Consider the following 16,205-nt stretch of genomic DNA (forward strand, 5'->3'; position numbering starts at 1 on the left):
AGGCCGCGATAGTGAGAGGCCCGCGCGCCGCGATGAAGAGTGGTCCCCACTTGCCGCAACTGGAGAAAGCCCTCGCACAGAAACGAAGACCCAACACAGCCAAAAATAAATATAAATAAATAAATTAATTAATTATCAAAGTACAATCAGCAACCAGTTTCTGAAAAGCTTTCCTAGCTTGAGCTCAACATTGATCTTTGCCCACCCACCCACACTACAATTTTATCTTCTTGGACCTTCAGTAAATTAAAATGCATGGTGAATCATGGAGAATCTACTTGGTGAGTTAGCTTTTTTGGTAATTAGATTTGTAATTCACCATCTGAAAAAACGGCTTAAATATAAAGAAGTTTTATGTCTGATAAAGCAGTTCATCAGAAATGAGGGAGAAATTAAGACATTTCCAGTTAAACAAAAGCTAAAGGAGTTCATTACTGGTAGACCTGCCCTATAAGAAACCCTTCAGGGCTTCCCTGGTGGCGCAGTGGTTGAGAGTCTGCCTGCCAGTGCAGGGGACACGGGTTCGAGCCCTGGTCTGGGCAGATCCCACATGCCGCGGAGCAACTAGGCCCGTGAGCCACAATTACTGAGCCTGCGCGTCTGGAGCCTGTGCTCCGCAACAAGAGAGGCCGCGATAGTGAGAGGCCCGCGTATCGCAATGAAGAGTGGCCCCCACTTGCCGCAACTAGAGAAAGCCCTTGCACAGAAACGAAGACCCAACACAGCCATAAATAAATAAATAAAATAAAATAAAATAAAAAGAAATCCTTCTGGCTGAAATGAAAGGATGCTGGACAGTAACTCAAAGCCATATAAAGAAATAACGCCAGTAAAGGTAACTGCATAGGTAAATGTAATAGCCAGTGTTCTTGTATTTTTGATTTCTAACTCCTCTTTTATTTCATACATGATTTAAAAGACAAATACATTAAACAATAATTATAAATATATGTTAATGGACACACCTGCATAAAGATATAATTTATAACAACATAAAGGGGGAAAGGAGCAATATAGAAGCAGAGGTTTTGTATGTTGTTGAAGCCAATTTGGTTTCAATTCAAATTAGATTGTTATATATTTATAATGTTAACTGTAATCCCCGTGGTACCCACTAAGAAAATATTTGAGGAATACAGAAGTTTTCTCTATTTTGTTAAAATAGTATATAAAAATTAGTTTGTCAGAAAATATACTTGTTCGCTAGCTGAGAAGTCTTTTAAATTCTACTGTCAATCACAGTAAATACTTTACTGCATACCTAATATAATGGGCTTTCTGTTAGGTTTCAATAATTATCTCCATTTCTTCCCACTAAATGTGTAAACATATAATCAAGAAAGAAGCGTTATATGATGTCTCCAGTGACTTCCTAGTCTTGGAATATGCTGGATAAAATGTTCTTATCTCCTAGCTGCATTTATGCTGTAAAGAATGTGAAAGGTTGTGCCCATGACTTTCCCTAAAGGTGTAAAAGATGTTTCTGTCTCCAACCTTTAAAACCAAGGTACCTGAATGTTAAGGAGTAGAAGGCACCTGTATGATGCAGTGTATGTTCCCTTAACTCTTAAAGTATTTAAGGTATTGCCATTACTATCAGAAATTGTGAACCTTACCCGCAGACACTCAAATTCTAAGCTTTCAGAATGTGCTAACCGGAACATGAGGGTTTTTCCCTTTCCTTATCAGCAGCCACTATAGTAAAATAGAAAGTAATTGCTGATGCTTATGTTGCTCACATAGAACATTTACTTACATGATCTAAAATAAGGTATTAAAATAGGTGGGCAAATTGATATCTGGCCTGTGAGGCCGTTGTTGCTTCTTTTATTTCTTTGGGGATACAAGTGCAATTTGTCAGTACATTAAAACAGAGACTTTTTTTTTTTTTAATAGCAAGGCCCAAGTTTCTTCTGTCCAGATGTAACCAATGTCAAGAGTTCACACACTATACAATTAATGACACCAGCCTTGCTGCACTGACATCTGTGCCTGACCAGTTTGTGTCTTGTCTCTGGGTCATCTGAGGAAGTATAAATAGTATTGTGGACTATGAACAGGCCAAGTCTAGCAGGTGCCATTTACATGGACTAGAGTATAAATAGTATCCTCTGAAGCTGTACAATGTGGTGTTCTTAAATTGAATTATCTCTCATCTTCTTCCAGTCTCAGAAACAAAGATACTGATTTTTGTATCGTTTGAAGAACTATTTGCTAGTTCAACATAACTAGCAAAGTATAAAGATTTGACACCTAATGGCTTCTGTTCTATCCCCTCATGGTAACAATTGTTTGGTGGATTCAGAAGCGTAGTAGACATTTAGAATGATACTTTGGAGAGGGGAATGGAAGCACCAACTAGGGATTATTAGTAGGACCAGTTCTGAGAGGAATTAGCAGTAATTGGCACAGTATTGGATGACAAACACCCGCCCATTTGGAAACAGGATCTTCATCATTTTTTTAATAGGGTTGTGCCGTTCTTCTTAATCTACTGAAACTTTTCAAAAATCTGATGCTGCAAATTATCATCCCTGCAAACCAGATGGCACTAAACATCAGTGGTATTTCAGCAGTGCTTTCTTGCTTTGAGACTTCTTCTAATCCATAATGAGAAAAAAGGAGCCATTGGTCGTCTCATATCTGATGCAGTTTTTCATTTGTAAGCTAAATAACATTTGCCATTGCCACCATCACCAATTCAAACAGAAATCTTACCAATAGAAAGCCCATGATTAGAAGTAGTGGCATCAATAGCTTCATCTTTAATAATAGAGAACAACTTTGTACATGCATATCCATTTTTAAAATCTGTTGGGACTGTTGGGACTTCCCTGGCAGCGCAGTGGATAAGAATCTGCCTGCCAGTGCAGGGGACACGGGTTCGAGCCCTGGTCCAGGAAGATCCCACTTTGCCGCGGAGTAACTAAGCCCATGTGCCACAACTACTGAGCCTGTGCTCTAGAGCCTGCGAGCCACAACTACTGAGCCCGCATGCTGCACTACTGAAGCTTGCACACCTAGAGCCCGTGCTCCAAGAGAAGCCACTTCAATGAGAAGCCCGCACACTGCAACAAAGAGTAGCCCCCGCTCGCCGCAACTAGAGGAAGCCCACGCGCAACAACGAAGACCCAACGTAGCCAAAAATAATAAATAAAATTAATTAATTTTTAAAAAAAAACAGATTTCCCTGGTGGCACAGTGGTTAAGAATCTGCCTGCCAATGCGGGGGACACGGGTTCGAGCCCTGGTCCAGGAAGATCCCGCATGCCGCGGAGCACCTAAGCCCGTGTGCCACAACTACTGAGCCTGTGCTCTAGAGCCTGTGAGCCACAACTACTGAGCCTGCATGGCCACAAATACTGAAGCCCGCACACCTAGAGCCTATGCTCCACAACAAGAGAAGCCACCACAATGAGAAGCCCACACAGTGCAACAAAGAGTAGCCCCCGCTCACCGCAACTAGAGAAAGCCCACGCACAGCAACAAAGACCCAACGCAACCAAAAATAAATAAATTTGTTTTTAAAAAAAAAAACATGCCTTCAGAAGGAGCAATTTTAAGTAAGACCTGGTCACCTATACCCAGAAGTCTTATTTTAAGATTAATAATATTCTTGTCCATTTATTCATTAAATGCTTACTACGTGCCAACATTTGTCCTAAGTGCTTTACATGTATTAACTGACTTAATGTTTGCAAAAACCCTATGAGATAATTACAATTATTGCCCCCATCTTACACATGACAAATTGAGGCATAGAGAGTTTAACTTGGTTATGATCTAGTAAATGGGAATATGAACCCAAGAGTCTTGTTCATATTCTTAATCACAATGTTATACTACCTCTGTTCTTTATGGAGTATTTATTTACTTAATTTAGTCAAATTTAGTTATCAGTACAGGGCTTAAAAGGGGAATTTAAATGTCAGTAAACTGTTACATACTGTTTAATCAAAATCTGTTTTTTTCCATTATTACCTTTTTTCTGGAAAAAATGGTAGCAACATTGCTCAAATGGCAGCTTTGAAATTATATTTTACTTCTCTCTCATTCTTTTTGTCCCAAAGTCCTACTTTGCTTTGGGACCCTGGGTAGTTGACAGCCTCTGTGAGCTTCAATGTCTTCATTTATAAAATCAGGTCAATAACACCTAACTCATGTGATTGCAGTGAGAATACATGAGAAAAAGTATATAAAGCACTTGGTGCAGTACCTGGCTCACAGTAAGTATTTGAATATCGCTTTTCTGCTCAAAAACTTCAGTTGCATCCCATTTGCCTCATGTATCAAGTCCAAACATTTGTCTGGCTTTCAAAGCCTCCCTAGAGATGGCTGGACCCCACCCATCTTGCGTTATTTCTTGCCTTACCTGACATATAAGCGTCCTTCTTTCTCTATGCCTCCTGGGATATATATACCTTTCTTTTCCTCTCCTCTTCACTATCCACATCAAAACCCAGCTTTAAGTTCAGTCTTCTCCATGAAACCATCACCAGTTAATTAAACTCACATTGTTCTTTTTCTTCTTTGAGCTCCTGTTGCAGCTATAAATATTACATTGTATAATATTTCACAAATTCTTCCACATATGCTAGATTTCTCTTTCCATCTAGATTCTTAAGTTCCTTCAGAAGACAGACCATGTCTTAATAATTCTCCTTTATCTGCTTCCAAAGGATCTAGCAGAAAATGAAGAGCTCATAGTGAGTGTTCAACAAGTACTTATTGCCTGATTGAAGATAATGAGCTCCTAAAAACACCTTATAGAATTGTATAGGGCTTTATATTTGACAGGGTGCTTTTATTAATGTTTATGCTTAATCCATATAATAGTCATTGAAAATAGCTAAAGCAAGAATTATCCTCATTTTCTGAGCAGTAAGACAGAGTTTAAGTTACACTGTGACTTGCATAAGGTCTCTTGGTTAAGTAGCATCTTAGACTCCGTTCCCAACTCCCACCATTCAGTCCATTCTCTATAAGGCTGCCAGAACAATCTCTTTTGACAATGGGATTGTGTCACTCCTCTCTTTAAAACCTTCCAGTGGTTTCCCTTTTTATTACATAGAATGAAATTCTACCAGCTCTTCTCCCCCACCCCCGCCCACACACACACACAAATTTGATCTCCACATACTCACTGTACTCTAGTTACAGTGGCCTTCTTAACCTTAAACAGGCCTAGCTCACCAAGCTTGTTGCTAGCCCAGGGCCTCTGCACTTGAATATTCCACCCCTGGATCTTCACATGGCTGGCTCCTTCTTGCAACATCACCTCCTCAGTGAGGAAGTAACACCCATCTAAGTTAACCCTCCTCCCCAGTCATACTTTATCATCTGTTTTATTTCCTTCATGGCATTTATTGTTATCTCAAATCATCTTCTTCATTTTTGTGTTAGTTATATATTATCTATCCTCACTAGAATGTAGATCCTGTGAGAGCAGTGTTTTCGTTCGTCCTATTCACATCTGTATTCTCCTCTGACAGAGGTCCTGACACATGATAAGCTCTTTATAAGTATTTGTTGAATAAAGTAGCTGAACAAAAACCAGACTCAAACCATGGGTCTTTTGAGTCCTAATCCGGCATACTTGCCATCATTCCATTTATTCTGCCTTTCATGAAAGCACTTATACTTTTGGAACTACAATAAGAATCGATGTTCAGAATAATGACATTAACATGTGCTGTAGGATTCTCTATTAAAGAAAATTTTCATTGAGTTCAATAAACTAAACTAATTAAAGCAAGGATGTCATGGTATGTTATTATATTAGTACATTTAGAAAGATTTCCAACTAAAAAGACTTTCTGCTTTTTCTTTAGTTAACCAGAAAATTAAATTAACCCAGAGCTCTTCATTTCCCCCAAAAGTCCTTGTTAATTAGGATTGTTCTATAAATCTCTATTATTAGCAGAATTTGTCATCTGTTTCATTATCCTGTTTATTAGGGCAGTCTGAGCAGGGTGTCTTTGCTCATATCCTGATATGTGTATCCCAATGAAAAGAAAAAGCATTTCCTGGATTCTCTTTTTTTTCCCTATTCTGTGACCCAGGCATTATTTCATGCTGTTTGTATAACAACTTAATTTCTTTGTGTCAGTTCCCAGTATAAAGTAGGAATGATATTCTTGACTTGCCTATTAAGTAAAATAATTAGAGTCTACTTAAAATAAAAGCATTAGTGCTTTGAAACATTGTTTGTGATAACAGAAGATTGAAAATAGCCTAAAAGTTCATCAATAAAGGACTACTTAAGTAAATTATAGTATATCCATCCAGTGGACTATTACGTAGTCATTAAAAATAATGACATTCTTTGTTTACCAATATAAAAAGATCTCCAAATGAAAAAACATGATCCAGAACAGCGTGCATATAGTATGATACTTTTTTTTGTTGTTTAAAATAAAAAGGAGAAAAAGAAGAATGTTTTGCTTATATGTGCATAGAGAAATTGTGGAAGTATATACAGGGAAGCAATAACAGTGATAACCAGATTGAAAAATAGTGGGGCTAGAAACTGGATGAATGGGAGAGATAAGAGGAGAAGGGTGGTTGTACCATATATTTTCACATATTTATATTTGGGGACTATAGTTATGCATTACCTGTAGTAAAAGTTAAAAGGTTAAATTTTTTAAAAAAACAAGCACAACTAAAAGCAGTATGTGGTTCTGGACTGCATCCTGTACTGGATGAAAAAAATTGCTATAAAAGACATTAGGACAATTAACAAAATTGGAATATGGAGTATAGATTAGATGAAATAACAATATTAAGTTTTTAAATTTATCAACTATACAATGGTTACCTAAAAGAATATGTTTGTTCTTAGGAAATACACCAAATAAAATAAATTATTAAGGAGTAAAGGACATGATATATGCAACTTATGCTCAAATGGCTTGAAAGAATAAATATGTATGTATATATAGGAGGACTGATAAATTGTGGCAAAATGAAAAACTGGTAAATCTGGGTAAACGTTACATGGGAGTTCTCTGTATTTTTCTTCAAACTTTTCTGCTTGTTTAAAATTATCCCCCCCAAAAAAAGGTTAATAAAAAACAAGCAGGGCTTCCCTGGTAGCTCAGTGGTTAAGAATCCACCTGCCAGTGCAGGGGACATGGGTTCGAGCCCTGGTCTGGGAAGATCCCACATGCCACGGAGCAACTAAGCCTGTGTGCGACAACTACTGAGCCTGCGCTCTAGAGCCTGCGAGCCACAACTCTTGAGCCTACGTGCCACAACTACTGAAGCTCATGCTCCTAGAACCCACGCTCCACAACAAGAGAAGCCACTTCAATGAGGAGCTTGTGTACCACAACGAAGAGTAGCCCCCCGCTCGCCGCAACTAGAGAAAGCCTGCACACAGCAACGAAGACCCAACGCAGCCAAAAATTAATTAATTAATTAATTAAATGTTAAAAAAAGCAAACAAAAACATTAATACCCTGGAAATACCTCATTATAAGAAATCACCAAGGTGCAGGAGCCACTTTTCAGAATCTTAGGAGTTCTGGTTTTTAAACAGTCGTACTTGTCACTTTCTGGTGAAGTTTTTGCCATCAGTTTTCTGTTTTTATCCATGGCTGGTAATGCTCATCAGAGGCAGTGGTAGAGGTGGTGACTACAGTCTACCTTGAGGCTGAAAAACACTTGCCTATCTGCTTCTCGTCCTGCTTTGTATCTTCTTCAGTTATATCTTCACTACAATTTAGAGGTGACATCAGTAAGACAGTGACAACATATGGCACTTTAATATACCTTGAACAAAATTTCCTAAGGATATTAATTATCTTGAGGCTGTGTGTGTATACAGTACTAAAATGTATAGTTAATTTGGTAGCAGTAAAGCTGCAGGAACATTTCGTCTAATTGTTTGGCATTGAATGAGTGGATTTATTATTATTATTTTTCAGTTAGATATTGTGGCATTTGTATGAACTAACCATCTCTACTATAAACGACTTAACATTATAGTTGATTCTAGCCAGACTGGCCTCTTAAGAGACTGGGTAGTAAGGCTTATGTCACAGTAAAGTGAAGAGTAAATTACCTGTTTGTATAAACTGTCCAGAGACTGTTTGATTTTTATTATTTTGTATTTTAAGTACATTAAATTTCATTGTTCTGAGTGAAGATGCCATGAGGGTCTTATCCAATAAATGACACTAAGCAAATCTGTTATCAGCTGAATTGTTAGTGTTTGTTTCCTGTCTGCTTGGGGAAGCTCATGATTTTGTGCTGTTGTAGAAGTCTGGAAAATAGGAATAATAATTATTCCCAATCCTTTTCCTTCTCACTTTATAAAGAATTTGGGAAGAGACAATGGCACTTACTTATCTTAAGCTCTTGAGTAGAAGTACTTGATCAGAACTAAGTATCATTTTTCTATAACTAAGGCAAAAAGCTATTTTTGCTACTTGTTCCCACAGCTACTCCAGTCCCATTTCACACCTAAGAAAACAAGGTCCCAGTAACAGTGATGTGAGTGTCTTGGGCCTCATTGGCTGCATAATGCCCATGCCTATAAGTGTGTCTTAAGATTTAGTTAGGTACTTTGTATGTTCATACAGTAAATTGACTAGAAGGCTATGGAATGGGTCATGCTGGTGAATACCATTTACTTAGTTTGTGGGAGTTTTTTTAATAACTCTGTAAACCAGCTTAGATCATTGTATTTCAAAATAAGAATGTACCAAAAATATAATTGAACTTGAATATTATTGAACATTGTTTAATCCCTTTTCAATGATTTGGAACACCATTCAAGATGTTGCAAATTTTCAGCGTTATTATTTTGAAAGGAATTCTTATAATATAGCTCTCTAGATGCAGAAGATAATAGAGCCTGGACTGTGTACCAATTTATGACAGCTCTTTTTACATTCTTAATATTCTATATATTTATTTGAACTAATAAGTACAAAAAGTGGAAAATATTTCTACTTTATGTTTCAGGGAATTGAACTTCATATGACACCTAAGGATAAAGGATTTCAAGGATCTACACATATATCCAGAAAAAAGTGGAGTAAAGCTGCATTCATTTAGAATTTTTGCCAATTTAGACAAAAAGTCATGATTCTTAAGAACAAAATTCAGATAAACTCTTCCATTGTGAATTAGGTTTTATTCATAAATAAAGATTTATCCAATCAAAAATCAATAACTTTTTTAAACAAAGAACTCAAGGAATTATATCTAATTGCAGCTTACTTATCATTTATATGTGATTATTTTAATCTGTAATCCAGGAATTAATTCTTATATTACCTAAAATGTTTCATTAACTTAGCTCATTTTACTTGTTTAGCGCCTGTTTGTTCTTAGTTTATAGTTGTTAATTCCCTTTATAGTGTGACTTGTACTTGGAAGTAATAAAATCAGATTTCTTTATAAATATTTATGGTACAGACCTTTCCCTAAACCAGACTGTAGCCCTTTCCTTTCCTAATTATTTCTAATAAAGTCTGCGTATATCTTTTTGGCCTGTGTAGCAGTCTGTACTGCATACTCCCTAGAAAATTTAATCCTGGATATTTATGCCTTAACTTCCAATTAATCAAAATCTTGTCAACTTCATGTAGGTCTGGTGTTACAAAGTGTGGAAAGGTAGTACTTAAAGAGTTTAAATAGGTACTTCTAATATGGAATCTTCTTAGCATCTACAGTCAAAAGGCATCACTAAGTGAATGAGTCCTCTTCTTGAATATCAATCTTTCCAGGAGGATCTTTTTTTCATTATCACTACTTTGTTTATCTTTTGTTGAAAGTATCCATTAGTAGCAGGTAGCAAAAGGCAGACAGAACATGCTTTTTGAGAGTCTTAGGTTCTTTATTAAGACCTTAAAGTTTCCAAGATTTCCTTTTCTCTCCTTCTTGATCTTAGATGAGATTGAAGTTTATAGCTCTTTGGCCACATTTGTCCCCATAAAGGATGCAAATTTGTGGTTTCAGAAGTTCCAGACACCAATGAAAAGCACTATTCAGTCTTTTACAAATGTCCTCTAGGCCAGATTTCATCACAGATACAGTAGTCTCCCTTACCTGCAGGGAATATGTTCCAAAACCCCCATTGGGTTCCTGACACTGTGGATAGTACCAGACCCTATATATATACTATGTTGTTTTTCTTCTGTACATACATACCTATGATAAAGTTTAATTTATAAATTAGGCATAGTAAGAGATTAACAACAATGACTAATAATAAAATATAACAATTATAATAATATACTGTAATAAAAATTATGTGATGGGGATTGCCTGGCGGTCCAGTGGTTAGGACTCCACGCTTCCACTGCAGGTGACCAGGTTTCCATCCCTGGTTGGGGAAATAAGATCCCACATACCACGCGGCATGGCCAAAAAAAAAAAAAAAAATTGTGAATGTGGTCTCTCTCTCTCAAATTATCTTATTGTACTGTACTCACCCTTCTTATGATGATAGGATATGATACAATGCCTGTGTGATGAAATGAGGTGAGGTGAATGACACAGATATTGTGATGTATCATTAGGGTAACATTGACCTTCTGATGATAACGTCAGAAGGAGTATCATCAAGCCATGATGATGTCGATGGTTGGATATCAGCAGCAGATGATGTCCATGGTTGGGCATCCTCAATAGTTGAAGGGTTTTTGTTTGTGGTTGTTTATTGGTTTCACTGAAACCTTTTGGAAGAACATTGTAATTGGAAGTTGTCTCTTTTTAACTTATCAGTGTTTTGCTACAGAGGTTGAATCCTTCAGTGATTATAAGGGTGACTTTAATGCTGCATTCCATCCAAGGATCTTATTCCCTAATTTTGTCCTTTAAAGTCTATGCAATTTGAAACACTTCAGCAAATTTTGGTAATGTCCAAGTTGCTGGTTCTGCTTCACTTTCTTCTTCATCATCTTTCTCTTCCTCTGTAGATGACTCAACAAGTTCTTCCACTTTCTCATTTGTTAACATTTCTCCATGGTCTTTGATGTGTTCTGCTTCTTCATCAAGCATCTTGGCAAATCCTTCTTACTGTGTGAATGATTTTGCTAACTTCACTGATCCCCAGGAAGCCTTTAAAATCATTCATGACTGCAGGCCTTTACAATTTCTGGTTTTAATTCATCCACTGCAGCTTTGATGAATGTTATTGTGTCAGTAATAATGAATGATTTCTAGCACTGCATTGTGTCCAGATTAGAGTCTGCATCAATTGCTGATCAAATGTGATCAAATACAGGGTGGGTGTATGTGACCTGGACAAACTGAATGATGCCCTTGTAAAAAGGGTGAAGCAGTGAAGTTGTATTTGGAGATAAAATTCCAACCTCAACATTTTCACGTTTATAACAATTCAGGATAACCAGGTACGTTATCTGTTATTAATAGGACTTTAAATTCCACCCTTTCTTCTTCCAAATATTTTTTCACTTCTGGGATGAAGCATTGGTGGAAGCATCCCATAAATGAGATAACTGTCACCCATGCTTTCTGATAATTTTTGGTTTTGTTTTTGAGAGCACATGGGTTCTTCACCCTGAACACTACGCACATCACACCTGGCTTTATCATATGCCCTGCAGTGTTGCCACATAGTACCAGAGTTCATCTGTCCTTCCATGTTTTGTGCCCTTGTGCCTCCTTTGCACTTTTATGAATGTAGCTTCTATTGGGCATCTTCTTCCAGAAGAGCCCAGTTTCATCACCATTGAAGACTTGCTTTGGATGGTATGCTATCTCCTTAATCAACTCCTTCAGCACTGCCGGAAATGTGGCAGTAGCTTCTACATCAGCAGACACAGCCTCTCCAATCATTTAATCATTTTTATATTTTTCAGTCCAAATCTTTTACTGAATCTGTGTAACCATCCTTTACTTGCAGTAAATGGCTTGGCTGTCACTTGTTTCAGGGGATCCCTTGCTGAAGTGTTCCTATAGGCTCAGTGTTTTCTGGCGCAGCACGTTGCCGTCAATAGGAATAAATTTTCTGTTCATGTCCTCCACCCCAAAACTTAATGCCTTTTCCATCTTAATTAAGCACTTGTCACACACTCTGGCCATAACTTTTGCAGTTTGAGGTGCGACATCAAATCTAACACAAATTTCTTTTTCCTTCTTCACAATTTCACAGATAGAAGCTTCATTCTTACTGTAGATCTTAGCAACCTCAACATATAATATTTTTTTCTTTCCTCATTAAGTCGGGAACTTTCACCTTTTCAGTTAAAGGAAGCACTTTATGGGTTCTCTTTGGCATATCCAAATCTCCAGCATCACCACTCTTGTGCTTTGGGACCATTAGTAAGTAAAATAAAGGTTACTTGAGCACAAGCACTGCAGTACAGTGACAGTCAATCTGATAACTGAGGCGGCTACTTGAGTGACTTAACAGGCGGCATACGTAGGAATGATTCATATCCAGGGCAGGATGGATTGGGACGGTATTCAGGATGGTGTGGAACTTAAAACTTATGAATTGTTTATTTCTGGAATTTTCCACATAATATTTTCAGACTTTAGCTGACCGCGGGTAACTGAAACCGCAAAAAGCAAAACTGTGGATAACGGAGACTACTGTAATGCCATTCCACTGTCATGTGCCAGGTTTAAAGTAGTGTATTAGGTTACTCTGTAGTCAAAACAACCAAGCCCTGGTCCAGACTGCTGTAAGACAAGAGCTCATTGCACTGTCCATTTTGTTCTGCCCATGCATTCCGTGGTAGCTTTCCCTTTTGTTATTTGACTGATAGTTTGGAGGAAATAGTGACTCCGTTGTAAAAAGTAACCAGATTAGGTTATCTGTAATAAGCCAACTAATATCAGTAATCCTTGACATTGGCATCAAGTATTATTCAGAATAGTAGTTATATTTTTATTGTGCCATTGTGATTTTCTATAGAGAAACACTCAAGACTCATTATTTGTATTTTTAAAATTTACAGCTCTTTACCTATATCCAAGATTTCATTGCCAGGAATGTAGCCAGGCTTGATGCTTTATTAGAGATCCATGATCTAGTACTTAATACTTCCTTTAGCTCATAGTTTCTGTTCAAGTATTTTTACTGTCCAAAAAGGTACTGCTACCATTTACAGTTGTTCCTCAAAAATGTGAACTACCTAAGTATAACTCTAACAAAACACATACAACATCTGTATGCTGAAAATACCAAAAAGCATTGCTTACAGATGGCTTTTCACCTTGGTTCCCAAGTGCTCATGTACAGAATATGGGCCTCATGTTCTGTCTCTCTCTTTGGCTGATGTAGGAGCTTCAAGCTTTCCTGGGTGAGTTTGTATATTGAGTGTTTACAAAGAGAAGTCAGTCTGCCTTTCTTTGGCTCTAATTGCAGAAAGTGAAGTCACCGCTTTTGCTGTCTTGGATCAAGACCAGAAAGAAATTGTTGATACCAATGGAGCTGGAGATGCATTTGTTGGAGGTACAGACTCATTTATTTCATACTTACTTACAAGTTAAACATTTCCTTTAACCCTGTCTCTGCCACATAGCCAAGATTTATAAATATAGTAACTTTTAATTTCTGCTTTTAAATAATTAATTCCTGATGTTTTTTCCGTATGCTACTATCATTGTGTTATGAGGGTATATTACTACAGGAAAATATGTATTTTGGGCTTAAAGATAATTTACTGTTACGCTATATCCCAGTCATTTTCACAAGATTAATTGTGTCTGTCAGAATATTGCATAAACAGGCTGCATCAAGACAGTACATAGTATATTCATAGCCCTTCAGGCTTAAATGTTAACAAATTGTTGTTCTTTAAAACACATTGTGAATATTAATAGTACGCTGATAGCTAAGGATGATGTCTTTGGATTATATCCTTTAGTTAAAACATCTGTTTCTAACATAATAGTTGGATGTTTATTGTACCAGGAAGGGTTAAATTTTTGTCTCATTAAGGTTCAATAAGAACTGGCACAATTTATAAAAACTAAATCATTTTTGGAGTGAGTAGTCAAAAATAAGATCAAGACAACTGGAAGAGTTTTGGCTTGATAACTTAGATTGATCTAAAATCGGATTCAAAAGTTCTTTTCATATGTCTGAACTCCTTCTAGCTAAGTGTAGTTAATCTAGGTTAAGATCTCTAGAAAGCTTTAGACTCCTGAGTGATAGCCCAGAAGAGTCCCTCCTGATCTTTATTTCTCATAACATCAAGCAAGACAAGGAAAAAAAGGCAAATGGAGCTGACCCTTGTCTTCCTTCCCTTGGAAGATAAGTTGAATTATGGGAAACTTATTTAAGATTGTATAATGGTTTGAACTTAGTGTTATTTAAAATATTTATATTCTTTTATTTTAATGTTCACTAGCATAAATTTTTCATCTTTCTTTCTTTGAAACTTTTCATGCCTAGTCTTAAATGAGCTGTTTACCATTAGACTGGTAGCATGCCCCATGCCATCTTTTTTGGAAAGAGTACATACAACAAATAATGTTCTACTTTACTGTCAACGCACGCATCTTTTATTCCTTTGCTCTGAAAGGCTTCATCATTGATTATTTTGCAGCTATTTTTCCTATTCCATACCGCTTCAGAGCTGTAAACCCATGTAGCCTAAAAATACCTTATCCAGAATTGGGCCAAATTCTGCAATACATTAAGGAGACACTATTGATTTCCTGGTTAGAAATTGGTTAAACCAGGAATCTTAGTACAGAAACTTTTTAATTTGTAACCTGTGTGTGTATTATTTAAGTACTTTAAAATACTTAAAACAGTAAGTATTCTCTTTCTTTGCTATTTAGTTGGGTACATCCTGAGGCTGTCATAGATACGATGGTGACCTAATTAGCCACTGCTCCTGGGTCTGAGGCCTGGGGCTTCCTGGCCTTGCAACAACAGATTCCGTTATAGATCCCTAACTACCTGTAATGCTTCCACTACGAGGTAGGAATATATAGACTTTTTGAGGAAGAGAGAAGTCATTCTTAGGATACTAAAATAGGAACAGCTAGCTAGCCATTTATATTACAGTTAGAGTGATAAATGAACTATATCATCAAAGCCCTTGGGCTCTTTGTTACAGGATTTTCAGCCTCTTTCTTATCTCACTCTACTTACCCAGCCTCATTTATATACTTATTCTTGGGGTACACTGAGGTAAGTAAAAAGGAAAGAGTGTGGAACAGGGATCTGCAAACCTTTTTTCCTAAAGGGCCAGGCAGTGAATACGTTAGGCTTTGCAAGCCGTATACTGCATATTCTTCTAGTTGTTTTCTTGCTTGCTTTTTGTTTTGTCTTTGGTTTTTTGCAGTACTCTAAAAATGTAAAAACCTTTCTTCGCTCTCCAGCTGTACAAAAACAGAGCATGGGTTGGATTTGGCTCTCAGGCTATGGTTTGCCAACCCCTTTTGTAATACGTTGGCAACTTCCTCACTTTATTCACTTTCATCATACCCTGGATTTCACTACACACTGTTGAAATCAGTATAGAGAAAGTGGAAGTCAAGCTGAAACTAGGCAGAACTTTACTGGTACAACCTCAATTAAGTAGCCATTTTTCTCATTTTAACCCTACTGTCATCGGTTCCCAGGATATTCAGATCCTGAAGGACTGAGTCATGCAATGAGATGAATACTCTAATGTCATATTAACAAGGAATACTTATGCTGGCATGTTCAGCACATTCTGTCTATGTACATCAAGCTATATATTAATAGCATAGATAACATTTATGCAGCACCTACTAGCCAATTGATATCTGAGGCACTTTACATGAATTAACTCGTTTAATGTTCATAAAAGCTCCTTGAAGTAGGTTATTTTTAACCCCATTTTACTGATGAGAAAACTGAGACACAGAGGGGTTAGATAACTTTCCCAAATTCTCATAGCTAGAAAGTAGCAGAGCCAGGATTCAGACCCAGGCAGTCTGAACTGTACTGCTTCTCTAAACTTTTAGGGAAATCTCACCATTAGGACTCAGAAGCACAGACCAGCCTTACTAACAAAAGCTGGTTTTGCCAGAGAGAATCTTCCTATTGACTGAATAGATGACTTCATTTATTGAACAGGAGCTTTTGTTACATGATAGGATTCTTAGGACTCTGGGGTAAGATTGTTGCAGAAAAGAAAGTGAAAGGAAAGAGAATCGAAGGACTGTAATCCCCGGTGAGTTTGAACCGGGAGCTTTTTGCTAAGCAGTAGAATTGATTGCACTACAGAGATACA

At 37.2% G+C, this 16,205-nt stretch overlaps 1 protein-coding gene across 12 annotated transcripts in view; it reads left to right on the plus strand.

The window, feature by feature from the left end:
* The window catches only part of ADK (adenosine kinase), a 499,862-nt gene that overhangs the window by 456,006 nt on the left and 27,651 nt on the right, over window positions 1–16,205 (plus strand). For 11 of the 12 annotated variants that reach the window (XR_014249407.1, XM_082408790.1, XM_082408793.1 and 8 more), the window contains one exon: window positions 13,355–13,441. The exons of the other annotated variant lie outside the window; for it this stretch is intronic. Coding sequence is in view for 10 of the 11 variants with exons in the window: in XM_082408790.1 (XP_082264916.1) it covers window positions 13,355–13,441 (87 nt within the window). In the remaining variant the exon portion in view is untranslated. The remainder of the gene's footprint in view (window positions 1–13,354; window positions 13,442–16,205) is intronic. 12 annotated transcript variants of the gene reach the window in all.

The sequence above is a fragment of the Balaenoptera borealis genome, assembly GCF_965194805.1.
Source record: "Balaenoptera borealis genome assembly, chromosome: 10".
In the NCBI taxonomy this organism is placed as follows: Eukaryota; Metazoa; Chordata; class Mammalia; order Artiodactyla; family Balaenopteridae; genus Balaenoptera; species Balaenoptera borealis.